The following is a 24,384-nucleotide window of genomic DNA, read 5'->3' as shown; positions in this document are numbered from 1 at the left end:
AATCACCTAAAAAATACAAACACTATGACTCTTTTTTGTTTCAAAAATACTTTTATTGTGTTAAATGTAAGAAAAATAAAAAAAGTTGACATATTAGGTATCGCCGCGTCCGTAACAAAATACTCTATAAAAATACCACATGACCTAACCCCTCATATGAACACCGTAAAAAAGATAAAATAAAAAGCGGTGTAAAAAAAGCCATTTTTTTTTTGTCACCTTACATCACAAAAAGTGTAATAGCAAGCAATCAAAAAGTCATATGCACCCCAAAATAGTGCCAATAAAACCGTCATCTCATCCTACAAAAATGATACTCTACCTAAGACAATCGCCCAAATAAATAAATATATATGGCTCTCAGACTATGGAGACACTAAAACATGATTTTATTTTTGTTTCAAATTAAAAAAAAGTATACATATTAGGTATTGCCACGTATGTAACTACTGGCGCTATAAAAATATCACATGACCTAACCCCTCAGGTGAAGACTGTCAAAAAAGCAATTTTTGTGTCACCTTACATCGCAAAAAGTGTAATACCAAGCGATCAAAAAGTCATATGCACCCTAAAATAGTACCAACAAAACTGCCACTTTATCCCGTAGTTTCCAAAATGGGGTAACTTTTTGGGAGTGTCTACTGTAGGGGTGCATCAGGGGGTCTTCAAATGTGACATGTCAGCTTAAAATTATCCCAGTGAAATCTGCCTTCCAAAAACCATATGGCATTCCTTTCCTTCTGCGCCCTGCCGTGTGCCCGTACAGCAGTTTACGACCACATATGGAGTATTTCTGTAAACTACAGAATCAGGGCAATAAATATTGAGTTTTGTTTGGCTGTTAACCCTTGCTTTTTTACTAGAAAAAAATGATTAAAATTGAAAATCTGCCAAAAAAGTGAAATTCTGAAATGTCATCTACATTTTCCTTTAATTCTTGTGGAACACCTAAAGGGTTACCAAAGTTTGTAAAATCAGTTTTAAATACCTTGAGGGGTGTAGTTTCTAAAATTTAGTGATTTATGGGTGGTTTCTAATATGTAAGCCCCACAAAGTGACTTCATAACTAAACTGGTCCTGAAAAAATGTAGGTTTTAGAAATTTTCTTAAAAATTTTAAGATGTGCTTCTAAGTCTTCTAACGTCCCCAAAAAAATAAAATGTGATTTTCAAAATGATCCATACATGAAGAAGACATATGGGAAATGTAAAGTAACTCCAAAAATAGTTATTACTATCTATTATAAAAGTAGGGAAATTGAAACTTGGAAATATTTCCACATTTTTGGTAAATTTTGTATTTATTTTCTTTTATAAAAATTTTATATTTTGACTAAATTTTGCCACTGTCATGAAGTACAATATGTGATGGCCTGGATAAGTAAAAGTGTTTTAAAGTTATTACCACATAAAGTGGCACATGTCAGATTTGCAAAATTAGGCTGCGTCCTGAAGGTGAAAAATGGCTGTGTCCTGATGGGGTTAAACATAAAAGTTATGTAACTTGGACTACAAGATGATTTAAAGAGTTCATCTGATTTCAGGGGAAAGTTGGACAGACTGACTTGTCAAATCCCATGCCACTGCTCCGGTTCTCCCAGCCTGGCTCTGCTCACCTGGCTGCAGCAGCCATGTCACCTTAAAGGGGTTGTCCGGGTTCGGCTCTGAACCCGGACAACCCCTTTAACAAAATGTAGCCAAGCACTGGTCTCAGCGGTGCTCTGAAGAGGCCAGTCATCAGATACAGCGGTTCCATGTGACGTCACTGCAGCCGGGTGAACAGATTCCATCTGTCGGGTAAGTAATGACCAGTTCTTTGTTGCAGGTAAATCCCCTGTGTTGTCCAGTTTCCTTTCAAGAGTTTATCCTACAAAAAAAATTATATAAAGTGAAATAACCCAATATAAATATTAAATATAAATATCAATTTTCTTCTTTGTGGAATTAACTTAAAGGGCTTCTGTCACCCCACTAAACTTTTTTTTTTTTTTTTTTGTGTATTTATAATCCCTATCCTGCAATATTGCCATACATTATGTTATTAATAATTTTTGTTCAGTAGATTTGGCAAAAAACTTACTTTTATAATATGCTAATTACCTTTCTACCAGCAAGTAGGGCGTCTACTTGCTGGTAGCAGCCGCAGAAAACCGCCCCCTCCTCTTGTTGATTGACAGGGCCATCAGTGCTCTCCTCCTCCGGCCGGCCCTGTCAGCATTTCAAAAATCGCGCGCCTGTGTTGATTCGGCGCAGGCGCTCTGAGATAAGGAGGCTCGCCTCCTCAGCACTCCCTCAGTGCGCCTGCGCCGATGACGTCACCGAAAGAGAAGACGTCATCGGCGCAGGCGCACTGAGGGAGTTTTTTTTCCAAATCTACTGAACGAAAATTATTATTAATGTATAGCAATATCGCAGGATAGGGATTATAAGTACACAAAAAAAAAAAATGAGTTTAGTGGGGTGACAGAAGCCCTTTAAGGCTACTTTCACACCTGCGTTCGGTGCGGATCCGTCTTGTATCTGCACAGACGGATCCGCACCGATAATGCAAACGCTTGTATCTGTTCAGAACGGATCCGTTTGCATTACCATGAACAAAAAAAATAAATTTTTGGGGAGGCGGTTCCGTTTTCAATTGCACCATATTGTGTCAGTGAAAACGGATCCGTCCCCATTGACTTACATTGTAAGTCAGGACGGATCCGTTTGGCTCCGCATCGTCAGGCGGACCAAAGCGTTTTGGTGTCCGTCTCCAGAGCGGAATGGAGGCTGAACAGAGGCAAACTGATGCATTCTGAACGGATCCTTATCCATTCTGAATGCATTGGGGCTGAACTGATCCGTTTTGGGCCGCTTGTGAGAGCCCTGAAACGGATCTCACAAGCGGACCCAGAAACGCCAGTGTGAAAGTAGCCTACATTGGTAGCAGTGATAATGCCCCTTAGGGTTGTTTTGTGTCTCAATATCTGTGCAGTGGTGGAAATGCATGCTTCAAGAAGAACTCCTGCAGAAAAAATGTATTCTTTAACCTGCTAGAAAGAGAGTCCGTTTCTCTATGTATTCCTAAGGGAGCCTCAGTCTCATAGGAATGAATGGAGACGTAACTGATTCCTGTCCTGTGTCGGTTGGAGATCAGAGAGTTGGTCACATGACACAGCTGAGGATCAGAAGGGAGGTTATAAGTCAGAAGATTATAAGAGAGAATGACATTCACTACAATTTCCATCATGTACCTTTCTAACAGGTCAGAGACTAAGCATCTTTGCGGGAGCTCTTCTTTCATTGTCCCTCTCCATACTCGGCCCATAGTTCTAAGAGCATTTGCTCCAGTACTGTTATATTTACTAAAAGGAAAGCGCTGATGGCTTGTCTTCAGGTTAGCATCTGGTCAGATTTGGAATGCTACATGCTTCCATACTTTTACTGACGCGTTAAAGGGATTTTCTCAGAAACATAATTTATCTATCCACATGATAGCGATAAATGTGTGATCGTTGTGGGTCCTGCTGCAGGAACCCCCATCAGCTGTGAAAATAGGGGTTGCTGTGTTCCCCTTTTGAATGGAGCAGAGGTTGCATATGCGCACTATGGCTTTAGCCAAACTCTGTGGAACTGGCGTAGATACCTGTAGTCCACTGTGTCCATCTGTCCCATCGACCACCGTTTTAATCATTTGTGAGTCACGCAACCCTGTTGTCACAATCATGGAGTCCCAGCGGTGAGACCCCCAACGATCGGGCACTAATCACTTGTCCTGTAGATACGTGGTAAGTGTTTATGAGAAAACCCCTTCAGTAGATTGCCCCTGTCTTCTCATAGTCCACAGCTGAAGCTTGTGCCGGCCATGACAATATGGCAGCCGAACTTCGCTGTCATGAGCCACCCGGCAGATAGTGTTTGAATGTCCACAAGCTCCTGAAACGCGGTTATCACGAGCGACCATATGTACTAAGACCAAGTTCATATGGGTCAGATATTTTGCTCAGCGAATCCATTGCAAAATCTGGAAGTGTTCATACTTGGTCCTAGGAATCCATTACTGTTCATTGATTCTTTTTATCTTCTTGGCAGGTTGTGTTATAGCAGAGCTGTTCACTGAAGGGGTGCCGTTATTTGACCTGTCCCAGCTTCTAGCTTACAAAAAAGGGCAGTTCTCTCCAGATCAAGCCCTGGGCAAAATTGAAGACCGCTCCATCAGACTGCTAGTAAGTATGATGACCCAGTAGTCGTCAGCAAACGTGATCCTGTCCATAGAGATCAATCTACAGTTTATTTGTCCAGTCTAGGTTTGTGTGGACAACAGGACCATTTTCATACATGAAGAAGCCCAATGTCTTGATCTGTGTGTGGAGGCTGAGGCACAGGACACAATCATATCCCTATTAGTACTATCAATGTGATCTCCCTGCTCATCTATCTGACCAGGCATACTAATCCTATCTAATATTTTAAGGGGTGTTTTAAATTTGAAGCCAAACCAGCTGTATCTGTTAAATGAACCTACTCCTCTGTTCCTCACTGCTCTTTTCTGGCTCTTATCTGTGACCTTCCCATCTGTAAATTTGTGGACGAGGTAATGTGCATCGCTACTGTCAAGGACTGGCCTTAGGAGCACTTGACCCACCAGTGACCAGTGTAAGGGACATTCATTGGCTGTAGCAGCGCATGTCATCCCTCCCATCCTGAAATTTACAGTGAGGAGCAGGTGAGTATGCATTTATTTCAACAGGTACAGCTAGGCTTTAAATTGAAAAACATGCAAAAAACCTAGAAAACTCCTTTAAAGGGGATCTGTCAGCAAATGTGTACCTGAAACTGGCTGACCTGTTGCATGTGCTCTTGGAAGCTGAAGGCATCTGTGTTGGTCCCATGTTCATCTGTGCCTGCATTGGTGAGAAAAATGAAGTTTTTATATATGCAAATGAGCTGTTAGGAGCAATAGGGACATTGCTATTGCAGAGAGAGCTGAGCCAGTTGCACCTGGAGGCTCATTTACATATATTAAAACATCATTTTTCTCAGCAGCACAGGCACGTATGAACATGGGACCAACACAGATACCTTCAGCTGCCAAGTGCACATGTAACAGGTAAGCCAGTGTCATAGGTACAAATCTGCTGACAGATGCCCTTTAAGGCCATTTACAAAAGCAGATTATTGGGCAATTACCATGACAAACATTCTTACGAACACTCAATGCCAATAATTGGCTCATGCAAATGTACTGCTGATCACCCAACAAACGACCAAAACACTCATCAGTCGACTGATCCGATCGTTTGTGTAAGGACAGGTGGGCGTTCATCCCCATACATCCCCGATGATCGCTGCAAATAAATGTAGCTAAATGAGTACGAGCGGTCAGTGATCAAATCTGAGCCCAATCATTGACCATTGATATCGGCCAGTGTGAAAGGGCCCTTAGACTGTGTACATTTAGAGCAGACAGTCTGAAGATGCAAAAAATGTATCACAGTGGCTCATGCTGGATGAGAAATATGGTGCAGGATAGAAACCTACTGGTTAGCTTATTGGTTAGCTCTTGGTTAGACACATATGGAAGATTTACTAGCTCTGTAGATGGTGTATCACAGGGGCCAAGGCTGGATGATAAATGTGGTGCTTGGCTACACATTTTTGTCTAACTTTATGCCACCTTTTGTTTGGCTTAGTTGAGAATTCTTCACCAGTAGCATGGCGCAGTTTTGGTTCAAAATATCTCATCTTAGACCAATACCTCTTTTCTGCAAAATCTCATCCCTCTTCTGTTAAGGACTAGGCACCAAGATGTGCCAAATTGTGCCACATTTATGTGCAATTTACAGTCTAGGTGCACTTACATTAGTGAATGTGGGCCACTGTCGCACAGCTCATACAGGGTTTATTTAGTAGTTCCTAAGAACTTCCACTTTACTCCTCCTGAAACCAAAGTTTAGAGAGTGTTCTTTGGCCTCCAGCTGAAAAGGACATTCATGAAATCAGTCAAGCAACATTGCAGGGAGTGTTCGAGAGCAGTGACGTTTGATAGCAGTACTTGCTCACAATGCTGCTTTTTAAAGGGGTATTGCCATATATCGATGAAGATATGCCATAAATGCCTGAAATATGAGGGGGCGCCACCTCTGTGATTCGCTCCTGTTTTAAGAACGGAACCGGACATAAATAGACAGCATTCAGCACGTGTGAAGCCACTCCCATTTCCTGCTCTGGGACGTCTGAAAATAGGCGAGTGCGCCTGCTCAGGTATTTTTGGAAGTCCCATACTAGGAAATAGAGAGGACCCTCACAGTGGTGCTCCAATCTTGAGATAGGAGCAGGTCCCAGAGGTGACACCCACTGGACATTTATGGCATATGCTAGAGGGTAATTACATTATAGGAGGGGAAGATAGTGCAGATAGAGACCAGGGGCGAGGTAATGGAATTGGGGAAGGAATAGAGGGAGGGACTAGAACAGTTCAGAAGGAAAGGTGTAGGGTAAAAAATATACATAAACCTCTTAATTGTATGTATACTAATGCCAGAAGGCTGACTAATAAAACTGGGGAACTGGAATTAGTGAGGTGTGAGGAGGACTATGACATAGTGGGAATAATGGAAACATGGCTGGATGATAGCTATGACTGGGCGGTTAATGTACAAGGTTACAGTCTGTTTACAAAGGATCGCCAAAACCGGAGAGGAGGAGGGGTCTGCCGTTATGTAAAGTCCGAGAAGATATAAGTGAGGGACATGAAGATGTGGAGTCACTGTGGGTAGAAATACATGGAGGAAAAAACAATAATAAATTACTAAGGAGTTTACTATAAACCACCTAATATACCAGAGTCCACAGAAAATCTACTACTAAACGAGATAGACGAGGCGGCAAATCATAATGAGGTGGTTATTATGGGGACTTCAACTACCGAGATATAGACTGGGAAACTGAGGGCTGTACATCCCATAAAGGAAACAGGTTCTTGGCAATAACAAAAGACAATTATCTTTCCCAACTGGTTAAGGACCCGACTAGAGGGACGGCCATACTGGACTTAGTACTAACCAATAGACCTGACAGAACAACAGACATGCAGGTTGGTGGACACCTGGGAAATAGTGACCATAAAGTAATAACCTTCCAATTGTCATTCAAAAGAGCGTTTCTACAGGGAGGAACAAGAATACCAAACTTTAAAAAAGCAAATTTTAGCCAACTAAGAGAGGCCATAGGCCTAACTAACTGGGACAAAGTCCGCAAAAATAAAAATACAGAGAGGTACATACCGTATGGGAATAAAAGGTTAAGGAACAAGAAAAAAACCAATGTGGATAAATAGAACGGTAAAGAAAGCAATAAATGACAAAAAGAAAGCATTTAAATCACTAAAACAGGAGGGTGGCGAGGAAGCACGGAAAAACTATAAGGAGGAAAATAGAACATGTAAAAAACAAATAAAAGGAGCCAAACTAGAGACCGAGAGATTAATTGCCAACGAGAGCAAAATGAACCCTAAAATGTTCTACAATTATATAAATGGTAAAAAGTATAAGGCCTCTTTCACACGGGCGTCATGTTTTTGGGCCGGATGCGTTCAGGGTGCGTTCACTGAAACTCGCACTATTTTGCAAGCAAGTTCAGTCAGTTTTGTCTGCGATTGCGTTTAGTTGTTCAGTTTTTTCCGTGCGGGTGCAATGCGTTTTGATGCGTTTTTCACACGCGTGATAAAAAACTGAAGGTTTACAAACAACATCTCTTAGCAACCATCAGTGAAAAACGCATCGCACCCGCACTTGCTTGCGGATGCAATGCGTTTTTCACGCAGCCCCATTCACTTCTATGGGGCCAGGGCTGCGTGAAAAACGCAGAATATAGAACATGCTGCGATTTTTACGCAACACAGAACTGATGCGTGAAAAACAACGCTCATGTACACAGACCCATTGAAATGAATGGGTCAGGATTCAGTGCGGGTGCTATGCGTTCACGTCACGCATTGCACCCGCGCGGAAAACTTGCTCGTGTGAAAGGGGCCTAAATCTGAAGGTGTCGACCCTCTACAGAGTAAAGGGAATCTGTCACCCAGATTATGGACTATTATCTACAGTAATACATGAGTAGGACTGCAGATATGGAGTCCAGGTCACTATTTTTCATTTCCCAACTGCCCCCCGTTCCTCCTCTGTCAGCACTGCCGTGCACGCGTACATGAGTCTTCTCCGTTTTGTTAGCATTGCACAGCATTCCAGACGGTGTATTTTAGCTCAGCTTTGAGTACTAAGAGCAGGGGAACGGGGGCTGTAGTAAAATAAAAAATAGAGATCTGGACTCCTTATCTGCAGGACTACTCATGTATTACTACAGATAATAGTCCAAAATCTGGGTGACAGATTCCCTTTAAAGACATTTTGAGCACCATTTATACGGGACCTCGGTACTGTTTAGTTTGTGTGGCAGCTGACCCCCAGCAGGTCTCGTGTTCTGAATGTGTTATAGTATATCTTGACGACAATGTATTCTTTTCCTTTCTTTGAAAGGTGACTCAGATGATTTGCCGCGAGCCAGAAAAGCGACTGGCAGCAGAAGACTATTTAAAGCATCAAAGGGGCAATGCGTTCCCTGAGATATTTTACACCTTTCTGCAGCCATACATGGCTCAGTTTGCTAAAGAAACCTTCAATTCTGCCGATGAACGCATCCTGGTCATCCGTAAGGATTTAGATAATATCATCCATAATCTGTGTGGAGATGATCAGAGTGAGAAGGCGGAGGGGGAGACTAAGGAAAACGGCTTGCTCATCTTGGTCTCGGTGATAACTTCCTGTTTGCAGACATTGAAATACTGTGATTCTAAGCTGGCAGCATTGGAGCTTATCCTCCATCTTGCCCCTCGCTTAAGCGTGGAAATTTTACTTGATCGCATCACGCCGTATTTACTGCACTTTAGTAATGACTCTGTGCCCAGATTGAAAGCAGAAGCTGTGCGGACGCTGACCAAGGTGTTAGCCTTAGTAAAGGAGGTGCCAAGGAATGACATCAACATTTATCCAGAATACATCTTGCCTGGCATTGCGCATCTGGCTCAGGATGAGGCAACTATCGTTAGACTGGCATATGCAGGTGAGCGAAGGTTAAATTTCGTCATTTCAATCCACCAGCTTCGGCAGCTAACAGGAGCTGTACAGGGTGTGCCATGTCTAAAATTATGGGTAGGGAGCCTCTTCAACCAGGGTTGAACATGTGCTTCAACAAGATGGATAGCCGATGGTGTACTGTACAGCTCCGTTTATTTTATATTGGAAGTGTAGAAGCTTCCTGTATTGCATGTTAGGGTACGATCACATGACTGTATGTGTTTAGCATTCCGCAAATTGCGTATCCGCAAAACATGGATACCAGCCGTGTGCGTTCTGCATTTTGCGGAAGGCACGACCAGCCCTATGATTGAAAAGTCTGTTCTTGTCCACAGTTGCGGACGAGAATAGGACATGCTCTATCTTTTTTGCGGGGCTGCAGAACGGAACTACGGATGCAGATGGTGTGCTGTTCGCATCTTTTGTGGCCCCATTGAAATGAATGGGTCCACATCCATTTTGCAAAATTAACTTGGAATGGGTGCGGACCCATAAATACAGTCGTGTGACAACCCACAAGTTGCTGCGACATGATAGTCACCAGAAATCCAACCCTGCTTGATTTCATTTGACTGTGGTGTCTCGGTTGCGTCAACTTGCAAGTTGCAACATGACCTCATTGGCTTTCGTTAATTGGTGGGCAGGCCGCGCTACATTGTGATCTTTGGCCATGTGTGTCATGGCCAAAATTGCTGTGTAGCTCTAGCTTTATTCTGCTTGTAAAACAATTGTCTCTTTTTTCTTCTTCTCTGGTACGATAATAGAGAACATAGCATTGTTGGCTGAGACGGCACTGAGGTTTCTAGAGCTGGTGCAGCTGAAAAACCTGAACATGGAAAATGACCCCGGCAGTGAAGAGCTGGATGAGGTATCTCATCCCAGCGAGAACTATGACACAGGTATGGTTGTCTGTGACTAGTATTGGAAAGTTATACATGTTTAGCAGTACTTATTACTTCAAGGGTTGATTGCAAGGGGAGATTCTTTATGGTTGTCTCATTAGGACAGCCCCTATTCATGTGCTGAATGAAGACATATGTACAGTATGTTACAGAGGGAAGTCCCTTGCTCGGGACCTGCTTTATTGGCTGGGATAGAGAGTCCTGCTCTGGAGAACTCCATACAACCATGTATTACATGGTTAGCCATTGGTTTCTGTAACAGCGGTTGTGGATTGCCGGTGTTCGTCTACTCACCACCGCTGTCCCAGGCTCCGTGCCCTCACTAGCCTCCTTTGTCATCGCTGGCGTCCAGCTACATTATAGGGCAGGTAGCATCAGTGATGTGCTGCCGGTGTATCTCATGTCCTGCTCTGGTTTTGGACTATGTGCCTGCAGGTGCTGTACCTTCTGGAATCTGCTCCACAGTTTCCTTTCCTCCCTGAACACAGCATGCCTTTTAACTTGTTTCCTGTTGTAGGTCGGTAAGGGCCAGCGTGCAACACTTCCTGTGATGTAAGGGTTTTGCACATGTGACCTGTGTGGCCAATCCCAGGCATCCTGCACCTGGTGCCTGAGCGTCAAAGGTCCTTGTGTCCTGCAAAGTTTGCTGTTAACTATGCTTGTGTTCCTGTGTACTTGACCCGTGCTTGTGTTTCTGAACTCTACTACCTGTTTGATCCCTGCCTGCTTTGCCTCGACTCTCATGTTGCTGACTCTGCCTGACCTGTGCCGCCTCCCTTGACCCATTGCTTGTACGACTTTACCTCTGCCTCATCGTTCAGTCTTGACCTGGTGTTCCCCTCGGGAAAGTCTATCTCCACCATCAGGGGTACTGCGAAGAACAAGGAGTAGACTTAAACAACGCCCTTAGAGGTGGTTGGTCATGTTGCACTAGTTTGTGACAGTTTTTATGGGCACTGTACTACATTCTCTCAGCAGTGGCCTCTCCGGGTAAAATGTGTAACTGCCTGCATCTTTCCTCTGGGACCCACTCCTATCATAAGAACGGGGCCCTGTTATGTGCCGAAAAGGAGACCATGCAATCCCAGCTATAAAGCTTCTGAAATAGCCAAGAAAGTTGTCAACTTGATAGGAGATAATTGCTAGCAGCCGGACCCCCATGATTATCAGAAAGGTCACGTGTCTTTGGTCTGAATGGAGAACCGGTTTTGCAGGTGCGCTGCTGCTCAGTTCCGAGTCTATGGGACTGACAGAGATAGCCATGTACTGTCCCCCAGGTTCCTTGTGGGTTTTTGTAGTGATTTTTTTTGATGATGTGCTGATATTAATTTCACACAATGTTGAATTTGGTGATTATTTAGTAACCCTATGAGCACAGTGTAATGTAAAGGATATTGTCTTGCTCTTTTTTGCTTCTCTAGAATTGCAGGCTTTACACGAGATGGTCCAACAAAAGGTGGTAACGTTGCTGAGTGACCCAGAAAACATAGTGAAACAGACATTGATGGAAAATGGAATAACAAGGCTCTGCGTGTTCTTTGGCCGTCAAAAAGCCAATGATGTCCTTCTATCTCATATGATTACCTTCCTCAATGATAAGAATGACTGGCATCTCCGAGGAGCATTCTTTGACAGTATTGTTGGTAGGTGTCCAGCGCTCCTTTGTAACTTTATAATGGATAGATGTAATATGTACAGATATGAACGCAGACAACCTAAAAAAATATAAAAGTATATGAGACAAGGCTTTTATTAGGTAGATATTAGGTAAATGTGAACTTTACAAAATAAGTGACAGCAACTGTATATTACAGTTTTAAGCACTGAAATACAAGTAATTAAAGGGGTTTTTCTTATTTACTTTACTTTATGTATCCTTAAGATAGGTTACTAATATCAAATAGGTGGGGGTCCAGCTCCCAGCACCCACTCTTTTCCCCCTGATTATCCGATGAAAGTGCTGTGGCGCTGAGGCAAGATCATAGTGCTCACCTCAGTGCTATGTCTCCTTCAGTCAGCCAATTGATGGGGGTGCCAGGAGTTGGACCACCCCAATCTAATATTGATGATCTTTCATTAAAGCAGCTCTGTCACCAGGATCAACCCTATTAAACTGAACATGCTGCCTGGTAGGGCTCATCATGGTGATTAATACAATACATTTCTTTTGTCTGTATGATAAACAGCTGCAGAGAAATCAGCGTTTGTATTCATATGTAAATAAGAAGTTTGAGCACTAGGAGGTGGGTCTGAATCCTGTGAGCACTGTTTTGTAACACCCCCTGTGCTCTGCACACGCCCCCTCCCCTTGATTGACAGGGCTAGACATGCTAAGGGCAGAGCTGTGTCCTAGCATCTACATATCATATAGTCTATGTACTATAGCTTCACCACAGCGACATCTGCTGAGAAAGCTAATGTACATATTACTGCTTTATTCACAGGCACAATGTACGATTATACAGACACCGGTAACATGTGTTAGCTTAGAAGCATAGAAAGAACGTGCATCTCTATGTGGCAATGATATAGCTTGATGACAAGTTGTCTGTCATACATGTAGAAATCCTAAGTTCAAGTCCCCGAAGAGACTTAAATAAACTTTATTTTTCTGTGTATTTTTTTCTCTTTTAGTTAACCCATATTAAAAGGCTATACTGTAATAGATAATCATATAATAATAAAATGCCTCTATATTGAGAATATTTTTTTTTTCGATACTTATTACTGGTTTGTCCACATACAATAGATGATTAGAAAGAAACTATTAATATTTATTCGCTTTTTAAAACACCAAATTCTCAATGTGATAAGGATATAGAATTTTATTAGTGGTTAAATGTGGAAAAAAAAAATATCTGAAGAAAATAACCTTGAAGTCTCTCCCAGGATTCAAACCTGGGATCTCTACATGCAAAACCAAATGGTTACCACTAAGCCTAGAAAAGGCATTCTTCTCTAACACATTACTGGTATCTTTCTAATTGTATATTGTGCTGGTAAATAAAGCATATAAGTCAATACCAAAAAAGGACCATAGGTGTCCCTATTGCCAAAACTTAGTGTATCAATAAATATTGTGGCTAAAAAAAAGGGTACACCTAATCAAATAACCCGGTACGAGCTCCCAAGTATACAGAACAACTAAGACAAAAAAATGGAGCTCACATGATACTCATATAAAACATTGTATTTTATTAAGTCATGGTATGTAACAAAATATACCATTAAAAAGGGGGGGGAAGTGGCAGAACAGACACCATCCCGACAATACACACACCACAAAAATATGTCATGTATAGGGATAAATAAAAAAAAAAATCAATGTCCCATACGTATAAATGAATATTAGAAGTAATGTACTAGTAAAAGTTGACATTAGAGTGAGTCAATGATAGCAGAAGTCATAAACAATACATAGTATGAGGAAATTTGCAACCTGAACATATAAATGCGGACAAGTCCTGCAAAAGTCTAGGTCAAAACTCCAAAAGAACAATAACATGAACACGACTCACCCAAGAAGCAGTGTGTGTGTACCAGGATGGAGCTACCCCGACGCACGTTTTGGCGTACCTTCGTCCGGGGGTAGCGCCATCACTGCAGGATCAGGTATTTAACCCCATGCCCACCAATAGGATGCTGAAGTTTAAAATGGTAATTTCAGTCACCTGGGTATGCCATGGACGTGCGAATGCCCACGCTTCACCCCCTTCCCGACCGACGTCACGCCCACTAACGCATGACAAAAGTCATGTGATGCGGTGGCCTCGGCGTAGAGAGGCACAGACGGAAGGTTCCGAGCGCTGCACTGTGCGCCCCACATCCCAAGCGAGAGAATATACAGTCGTGGCCAAAAGTTTTGAGAATGACACAAATATTAGTTTTCACAAAGTTTGCTGCTAAACTGCTTTTAGATCTTTGTTTCAGTTGTTTCTGTGATGTAGTGAAATATAATTACACGCACTTCATACGTTTCAAAGGCTTTTATCGACAATTACATGACATTTATGCAAAGAGTCAGTATTTGCAGTGTTGGCCCTTCTTTTTCAGGACCTCTGCAATTCGACTGGGCATGCTCTCAATCAACTTCTGGGCCAATTCCTGACTGATAGCAACCCATTCTTTCATAATCACTTCTTGGAGTTTGTCAGAATTAGTGGGTTTTTGTTTGTCCACCCGCCTCTTGAGGATTGACCACAAGTTCTCAATGGGATTAAGATCTGGGGAGTTTCCAGGCCATGGACCCAAAATGTCAACGTTTTGGTCCCCAAGCCACTTAGTTATCACTTTTGCCTTATGGCACGGTGCTCCATCGTGCTGGAAAATGCATTGTTCTTCACCAAACTGTTGTTGGATTGTTGGAAGAAGTTGCTGTTGGAGGGTGTTTTGGTACCATTCTTTATTCATGGCTGTGTTTTTGGGCAAAATTGTGAGTGAGCCCACTCCCTTGGATGAGAAGCAACCCCACACATGAATGGTCTCAGGATGCTTTACTGTTGGCATGACACAAGACTGATGGTAGCGCTCACCTTTTCTTCTCCGGACAAGCCTTTTTCCAGATGCCCCAAACAATCGGAAAGAGGCTTCATCGGAGAATATGACTTTGCCCCAGTCCTCAGCAGTCCATTCACCATACTTTCTGCAGAAGATCAATCTGTCCCTGATGTTTTTTTTGGAGATAAGTGGCTTCTTTGCTGGCCTTCTTGACACCAGGCCATCTTCCAAAAGTCTTCGCCTCACTGTGCGTGCAGATGCGCTCACACCTGCCTGCTGCCATTCCTGAGCAAGCTCTGCACTGGTGGCACTCCGATCCCGCAGCTGAATCCTCTTTAGGAGACGATCCTGGCGCTTGCTGGACTTTCTTGGACGCCCTGAAGCCTTCTTAACAAGAATTGAACCTCTTTCCTTGAAGTTCTTGATCATCCTATAAATTGTTGATTGAGGTGTAATCTTAGTAGCCACAATATCCTTGCCTGTGAAGCCATTTTTATGCAACGCAATGATGGCTGCACGCGTTTCTTTGCAGGTCACCATGGTTAACAATGGAAGAACAATGATTTCAAGCATCACCCTCCTTTTAACATGTCAAGTCTGCCATTTTAACCCAAACAGCCTGACATAATGATCTCCAGCCTTGTGCTCGTCAACATTCTCACCTGAGTTAACAAGACGATTACTGAAATGATCTCAGCAGGTCCTTTAATGACAGCAATAAAATGCAGTGGAAAGTTTGTTTTGGGATTAAGTTAATTTTCATGGCAAAGAAGGACTATGAACTTTTCCAATATTTATCTAATTCTCAAAACTTTTGGCCACGACTGTATATTAGGGGTGGGCGATATACACGATATACGATATTATCGCCATAAATTCAGGCAACGATATAGATTTTAGCTATATCGCGATAGATGACCACGGAGCCGTAGTGAATTGAAGAAGCTTCTCACTCACCGCTCCGTGGCCTCCCGACTCTGCACCACGCTGCACTGGCCAGGGCCTTGCGTGAACACATCGTCAGCGCACTGGCTGACGCTGTGTGTGACATCAGGTCCTTCCCAGTGCATGCTGGCAAGAAGACTCGGTCAGTCTCCTGTGGACTCCATTAGCCAGCCACGCACCCTGCAGGAAAGGTAAGTATATTAGCAGGGGCCAAAATTTACCGGGGGTGGGGGGTGGATGGCTATGGCATGGGGCTGATGGTGCTGGCTGGGGGACATGATGATGGTGGCAATGACATGGGGCTGATGGCGCTGGCTGTGGGACATGATGATGGTGGCAATGCCATGGGGCTGATGGCGCTGGCTGTGGGACATGATGATGGTGGCAATGGCATGGGGCTGATAGCGCTGGCTGAGGGACATGGATGATATGGCAGAGGCATGGGGCTGATGGCGCTGGGGGACATGGATGATGATGGCCATGTAATTTGTATACATACAGAAGAAAATAATATATCGTTATATCGCACATGCTTCAAATTATATTGCAATATAGATTTTAGGCCATATCGCCCAGCCCTATATATCCATATAGCCAATGCATAGAAACAGCATCCAGGAGCAACCACAATCAATTATCATTAATATTAAAAATAATATTATATTATACACCAGTGATCAACATGGTTAAAATATGAATATATACTATATAAATAGACTAAAACCGAAAGGGAAATCCCCTTATCCATATTGCACAAATCATAATATACATAGAATCAACATACATAGACTAAGTCCCCTATAGAATATATGTGACACATGATACAAGAAATACAAAAAATACACTAGAGTATACAATCATGATAAGAATGTGAGTAAGGTGAGAAAGAAAGTGTATATACACATACATACTGAAATAAGGTGGAAAAAGTATGACCAAATAACGTGAAGAACATCAACATTAAAAAATTATCAAATGTGAATTGTGTACAAAAATTGCAAAGTGTAGTGCCAACGCACCAAATCGAATGTACTAAAAGGCGATGAAGCCGCACAATATAAGATAAAGAAGGAAGAAAGATGAGTGAGAGCGAGAAGGTAAAGTGGTGTGTGCAAAAAAGCTACATGTAGTGGTGAATCTTACTAACTAAAAAAAAAATCCTCAAACATGTCAAAAATCGTACACGAATGAAAAAACGTCCAAGATAAGTTGCATCTAAGAAAACACCAGACCAGAGAAGGAAACTAATAAGAATGAAGGTGGGTCAGCTCGGGACTTGCCCTGTCAATGAACAGCATCCTATAAAAATGGGAAAAAGGAAAGTGAATAAGACTTAAATAAATATTGCAAACATTAAAATATCCACAGTCGTGGCCATGCCGAACATAGGAACGATGAGAAACCCAGATTCTCATTGAGGCCCATGGGACGTAAAGTCCAAAGGGTCCAAATCCAGCGACTTTCTTTTTGGGCCAATTTCTTTGGTATATTTCCAGCTCTTAAATCAACCTTAATGCCATCAATTCCTCTTACCTTTAAGAGTCTTGGATTGCATGCATGAAATTCCTTGAAGTGTTGGGCGATCGGTTTCAAATCATTGGTCCTCTCTGTATCCTTTGCAGAGATGATGTCCTTCACATGTTCTCGTACCCGAATCTTTAATTCCCGAGTAGTTAAACCCACATATATTTTGGGGCACAGACAGGAAGCGTAGTATATCACCCTGGGACTAGAACAGGTGAGGTAGTGTTTGATTTTAAAGGTTTTCCGTCCCCGAGAATCCACAAAATCATATGCCCTCTCCATATTGGGACATGCAACGCATTTACCACAGGGTTTAAACCCCCATTGTGGTCTACTGGTGAGACCTCACTTGGAGTATTGTGCGCAGTACTGGAGGCCATATCTCCAGAAGGATATAGATACTCTAGAGAGAGTTCAGAGAAGAGCTACTAAACTAGTACATGGATTGCAGGATAAAACTTACCAGGAAAGGTTAAAGGACCTTAACATGTATAGTTTGGAAGAAAGACGAGACAGAGGGGATATGATAGAAACTTTTAAATACATAAAGGGAATCAACTCGGTAAAGGAGGAGAGCATATTTAAAAGAAGAAAAACTACCACAAGAGGACACAGTTTTAGATTAGAGGGGCAAAGGTTTAAAAGTAATATAAGGAAGTATTACTTTACTGAGAGAGTAGTGGATGCATGGAATAGCCTTCCTGCAGAAGTGGTAGCTGCAAATACAGTGAAGGAGTTTAAGCATGCATGGGATAGGCATAGGGCCATCCTTCATATAATATAGGGCCAGGGGCTATCCATAGTATTCAGATATATTGGGCAGACTAGATGGGCCAAATGGTTCTTATCTGCCGACACATTCTATGTTTCTATGTTTACTTCCAGGAAAGATCTGTGGAGATATTGGTTCAAGGTAACTCCTCACAAGAGTGTCACGTAGAGTATTCGGGCTGTATTTTTTCATTCGTACACTTTGCAATTTTTGTACACCATTCACATTTGATCATTTTTTAATGTTGATGTTCCTCACGTTATTTGGTCATACTTTTTCCACCTTATTTCAGTATGTATGTGTATATACACTTTCTTTCTCACCTTACTCACATTCTTATCATGATTGTATACTCTAGTGTATTTTTTGTATCATGTGTCACATATATTCTATAGGGGACTTAGTCTATGTATGTTATGATTTGTGCAATCTGGATAATGGGATTTCCCTTTCGGTTTTAGTCTATTTTATATAGTATATATTTATATTTTAACCATGTTGATCACTGGTGTATAATATAATATTATTTTGAATATTAATGATAATTAATTGTGTTTGCTCCTGGATGCAGTTTTTATGCATTGGCTATATGGACCAGTAGAGGGAGCTCTATATCTATATATATATATATATATCTATATATATATATATATATTTGTGGGTGTTTTCTCTCGCTTGGGATGTGGGCGAGCGGGGAGCGGTGCTGCGCTCGGCACCTTCCGATGGTGCGTCTCTACGTCGAGGCCGCTGCATCACATGAGTTTTGTCGGGAGGGGGCGGAGCGTGGGCATTCGCGCATCGCGCGCCCATGGCATACCCAGGTGACTGAAATTACAATTTTAAACTTCAGCATCCTATTGGTGGGCATGGGATAAATACCTGATCCTGCAGTGATGGTGTTACCCCCGGACGAAGGTACGCCAAAACGTGCGTCGGGGTAGCTCCATCCTGGTACACACACACTGCTTCTTGGGTGAGTCGTGTTCATGTTATTGTTCTTTTGGAGTTTTGACCTAGACTTTTGCAGGACTTGTCCGCATTTATATGTTCAGGTTGCAAATTTCCTCATACTATGTATTGTTTATGACTTCTGCTATCATTGACTCACTCTAATGTCAACTTTTACTAGTACATTACTTCTAATATTCATTTATACGTATGGGACATTGATTTTTTATTTTTTTATTTATCCCTATACATGACATATTTTTGTGGTGTGTGTATTGTCAGGATGGTGTCTGTTCTGCCACTTCCCCCCCTTTTTAATGGTATATTTTGTTACATATCATGACTTAATAAAATACAATGTTTTATATGGGTATCATGTGAGCTCCATTTTTTTGTCTTAATTGTTCTGTATACTTGGGAGCTCGTACCGGGTTATTTAATTAGGTGTACCCCTTTTTTTTAGCCACACTATTGATACACTAAGTTTTGGTAATAGGGACACCTATGGTTGTTTTTCGGTATTGACTTATATGCTTTATTAACGAGCACAATATACAATTAGAAAGTTACCAGTAATATGTGTTAGAGAAGCATGCCTTTTCTAGGCTTAGAAGGTATGTGGTAATGCTACAGCTTAGTGGTAACCATTTGGTTTTGCATGTAGAGATCCCAGGTTTGAATCCCAGGTTTGAATCCCAGGAGAGACTTCTTCAAGGTTATTTTCTTCAGATATTTTTTCTTCTTCCACATTTAACCACTAATAAAAATAAAAATGTCTGTGAACAAACCAGTAATAGGTTTCAGGTTTCTAAGGGTACTTTCACACTTGCGTTTTTCTTTTCCCGCATAGAGTTCCGTCACAGGGGCTCTATACCGGAAAAGAACTGATCAGGCATATCCCCATGCATTCTGAATGTAGAGTAATCCGTTCAGGATGCATCAGGATGTCTTCAGTTCAGTAGTTTTGACTGATCAGGCAAAAGAGAAAACCGTAGCATGCTGCGGTTTTATCTCCGGCGAAAAAAAACTGAAGACTTGCCTGAATGCTGGATTCGGCATTTTTTCCCATAGGAATGTATTAGTGCCAAATCCGGCATTCAGAATACCGAATGCCGGATCCGTCCTTCCGGTCTGCGCATGCGCAGACTGAAAAAAATAAATTGCTGGATCCGTTTTGCCGGATGACACCGGAAAGACGGATCCGGCATTTCAATACATTTTTTAGACTGATCAGGCATTTTTTCAAGACTGATAAGGATCCTGATCAGTCTTACTAATGCCATCAGTTGGCATACGTTTTGCCTGATCTGGCAGGCAGTTCCGGTGACGGAACTGCTTGCCGGATCTCTCTGCCGCAAGTGTGAAAGTAGCCTAAGAAAAAAAACACCATTCTCAATTTAGAGGCATTTTTATTATTATATGATTATCTATTATTTATTATAGTATAGCCTTTTATGCTAAAAAACTAAAAGAGAAAAAAAATACACAGAAAAATAAAGTTTATATAAGGTTCTCTGGGGACTTTAACTTAGGATCTCTACAGCATGACAGACAACTTGTCATCAAGCTATAGCTTTACCACATAGAGATGCATGTTCTTTCTATGCTTATAAGCTAACACGTGTTACTGGTGTCTGTATAATCATATATTGTGCCTGTGAATAAAGCAGTACTATGTACATTAGCTTTTTCAGCAGATCTCAGTGTGGTGAAGCTATAGTACATAGACTATATGACAGGGGTACTCAACTAGTTTTACTAAAGGTCCACATACCTGGGTCTGCAGTCAGGTGAAGGTCCGCGCTGAACGCCAACAGTAAAGATGCCATGCGATCATGTGATCCATGCGCGTGGGGCGCTCTGACGTTATAGTGGAGCGCCCCGGGTAAGTCCCAGAATTAGTAATGGCCACATTAGTGCCCCAGTAAGAATAATGCCCCCAGTAAGAATAATGTCCCCATTAGTGCCCCCAGTAAGAGTAATGCCCCCATTAGTGCCCCCCTTCTCTGCTTTTGCAAAAAAATAAAATAAAATTTGCATTCACCTGGCTGCGGTGAACATTCGCTGCTGACTGCAAGCTCAGGACCGGTGCTCCAACGTGATGACATCTTGTAGGTCCTGTCCTGAGCTTCTAGTCAGCAGGGAGTGTTCTCCACAGCGTCAGCAAATGGAGGTGCCGTAATTATTATTTTTTTTTTTTACTAGCACAAGTAGCGGTGGAGGTAAAGGCTGTACTAATGGGCGTTCCATGATGGAAGCGCTCATTAGTAAGGGTACTTTCACACTTGCAGCAGGATGGATCCGACAGGCTGCTCACCCTGTCAGATCCATCTTGCCTACTTTGCCGTGCCGCTGCTCTGTGCCCATCGACTATAATGGGGATGGGGGCAGAGTTACGGCGCAGCACGGTGAGAGGCCGCCAGACTAAAAGTACTACATGTCCGACTTTTTCATCTGGCGGCCTCACGCCGTGCACTGCCATGCTGCGCCATAGCTCCACTCCCGCTATAGTCAATGGGGAGTGGCAGTCCTGCGAAATAGTGGCAGGACGGATCTGACAGGGTGAACAGCCTGTCGGATCCGTCCTGCCGCAAGTGTGAAAGTACCTTAACAGTCCTTACAGGAAAATTCTGGCACCGGCAAGGGAACTAAAATACCAGCCTTGCTGGTGAACTACTGGCCGGGTGGCAACCCAAGCCACAGAACAGACATATGATAGTTTTGTTCCGCATCCAATTCCCATTATTAGGGGATTGGATGCGGACCCCTTAATTACAATGGGGCCGCAAGAGATGCAGACAGCACACTGTGTGCTGTCTGCATCTTTTTCCGCTCCATTGAAACTAAGGGGTCCGCATCCAATGCCCCAGGTTACCTTTAATTTTAAAGAAGATGGCCCAGGAGAGATGGGAACACGACACTGACTAGAGTCCTTTCCTGCAGTCAGTGACATGTTCCCACCTCTCTGTAGCCCTCTCCACGCCCCCCTTCCTTCCCAAATGTGACATTTATATCATTGGTGGCAGTGGTGATGTCCCTCCCCTCTCCAGCAGCACGTAAGTGTCCTTTGGAGCTTGAAGCTCCCTTACGTGCTGCCGCTGCTGCAGGGGTGGAGGGACCTGTGAGCGCACTGAGGGAGAAAGCTCCCTCCACGTGCAGGTGCCGGATGAAAGCGCTGGTGCCTGCATTTGGAGGGAGCCGTCTCTCACTGCGCCCCTGGGGCAGGAAGAAGTGCGCCGGTAAGCTCCTCCTCCTGCACGTACCAGAGTGTGCAGGAGAGGAGGGGCGCTACATGTCTCACTGCGCTCAGCGCTCTGGGAGTGGGACAGGAGGAAGTGCGCCGGTAAGCTCCTCCTCCTGCACGGTACAGTGTGCAGGAGAGGAGGAGCGCTCTGAAGGATGGCCGGGGTCCGGACAACTGGCGGCCGCGGTCCGTATTTGGATCGCGGTCCGCCAGTTGAGTACCCCTGCTATGTGATATGTAGATGCTAGGACACAGCTCTGCCCTTAGCATGTCTAGCCCTTTTAATCAAGGGGAGTGTGCAGAGCACAGTTACAAAGCAGTGCTCCAAGGATTCAGCCCCTCCTCCTGGTGCTCAAACTTCTCTGCAGCTGTTTATGATGCAGACAAAAGATAGATAAAGTTTTAGGCTACTTTCACACTCGCGTTTTGTGCGGATCCGTCTTGTATCTGCACAGACAGATCCACACCAATAATGCAAAAGCTTGTATCCGTTCAGAACGGATCCCTTTGCATTATTCATTTAAAAAAAGTATAAATCAAAACTGATCCGTTTTCAATTGCACCATATTGTGTCAGTGAAAAATGGATCCGTCCCCATTGACTTACATTGTAAGTCTAGACTGATCCGTTTGGCTCCCCATAGTCAGACGGTCACCAAAACGCTGCAAGCTGCGTTTTAGAAACCGTCTAAAAAACGCAACGGAGAACAAACGCAGCCAAATTGCTGCATTCTGAACCGATCCTTATCTATTCAGAATGCATTGGGCCTTAACTGATCTGTTTTGGGCCGATTGTGAGAGCCCTGAAACGGATCTCACAAGCGGACACAGAAACACCAGTGTGAAAGTAGCATGATCAACCCTACCAGCCAGTGTGTCTGGTTTAATAGAGTTGATCCTGGTGACAGAGCCCCTTTAACATTTTGCTTACCGCCGTACGAGAGCAGGAAGCCCTTATCTGTAACCCGATGTATAAAAGTGCCAGATTACTTTGTGAACTGCCGGCGTGCCATAGCGCTGCAGATCTTTTTGTCATTAGTCAGCTGCGGTCACAGTAAGGACCCTTTCACACGGGCGTTGCGGGAAAAGGTGCGGGTGCGTTGCGGGAACATGCACGATTTTTCAGCGCGAGTGCAAAACATTGTAATGCGTTTTGCACTCTCGTGAGAAAAATCGGCATGTTTAGTACCCAAACCCGAACTTCTTCACAGAAGTTCGGGTTTGGATTAGGTGCTGGGTAGATTGTTCATTCTGAATACACAATGCATAGTACAATAGCGCTGGAGGGGTTAAAAAAAAAATAAAAAAAAATTAAACTCCCCTTAATCCACTTGCTCGCGCAGCCCAGCTTCTCTACTGTCTTCTTTTTTGCTGTGTGCAGGAAAAGGACCTGTGGTGACGTCACTCCGGTCATCACATGGTCCGTCACATGATCCATCACCATGGTAAAAGATCATGTGACGGACCATGTGATGACCGGAGTGACGTCAAAAGACAGAAGAGAAGCCGGGCTGCGAGAGCAAGTGGATTAAGGTGAGTTTAATTATTATTTTTTTATTTATTTTTTAACCCCTCCAGCGCTATTGTACTATGCATTCTGTATTCAGAATGCTATTATTTTCCCTTATAACCATGTTATAAGGGAAAATAATAATGATCGGGTCTCCATCCCGATCGTCTCCTAGCAACCGTGCGTGAAAATCACACCGCATCCGCACTTGCTTGCGAATGCTTGCGATTTTCACGCAACCCCATTCATTTCTATGGGGCCTGCGTTACGTGAAAAACGCACAAATTGGAGAATGCTGCGATTTCCACGCAACGCACAAGTGATGCGTGAAAATCACCGCTCATGTGAACAGCCCCATAGAAATGAATGGGTTAGGATTCAGTGCGGGTGCAATGCGTTCAACTCGCGCATCGCATCCGCGCGGAATACTAGCCCGTGTGAAAGGGGCCTAAGTATCCCAGAGACTAGCCAAAGTGGTCTCCCTGTGTGGCAGCAGGGTGCTACAATGATCCATCACAGTGTAAAGTAAAAAAGTTGGCAAGGGAGCGCTCTTCTTGATGTGATAGCACCCCTTGCTGGCTGTAAAATTAATTAGGAGCCTGCACAAAAAAATTTAATACTTTATACATTTTTTAATTAATTATTTAAGTGAAATAAAGAAAAAAAAAAAAGAAAAAAGTTATAGCTATAATTATCAGTTTTAGCAATAGTATAGCATAGGGTTGCATCGGGTGTCGAATTATTGATACCCAATCGATACTTTTGTCGATTCGATACCGGGATTTGCCATTTACCGATGCTAGGCTGCGCTACTGCTCTCAGTGCGCTCCATGTTCCCTCAGCAGCACGGGGGAGAAGGAAGCAGTCCCTCCCTCCCCCTGTGCTGCCGCTGCCACCATTGTTAAGAGAGAGGTGCGGAGGAGGGGAG

General features: G+C 43.2%; 1 protein-coding gene across 1 annotated transcript in view; it reads left to right on the top strand.

The window, feature by feature from the left end:
- Positions 1-24,384, top strand: part of PIK3R4 (phosphoinositide-3-kinase regulatory subunit 4) — an 82,210-nt gene that overhangs the window by 11,482 nt on the left and 46,344 nt on the right. Inside the window, exons 3-6 of the mRNA XM_040431932.1 lie at positions 4,074-4,207; positions 8,519-9,101; positions 9,880-10,014; positions 11,439-11,660. Of these exons, the coding sequence (XP_040287866.1) occupies positions 4,074-4,207; positions 8,519-9,101; positions 9,880-10,014; positions 11,439-11,660 (1,074 nt within the window). The remainder of the gene's footprint in view (positions 1-4,073; positions 4,208-8,518; positions 9,102-9,879; positions 10,015-11,438; positions 11,661-24,384) is intronic.

The sequence above is a fragment of the Bufo bufo genome, chromosome 5 (assembly GCF_905171765.1).
Source record: "Bufo bufo chromosome 5, aBufBuf1.1, whole genome shotgun sequence".
NCBI lineage: Eukaryota > Metazoa > Chordata > Amphibia > Anura > Bufonidae > Bufo > Bufo bufo.
This window is presented reverse-complemented; position numbering and strand designations above follow the sequence as displayed.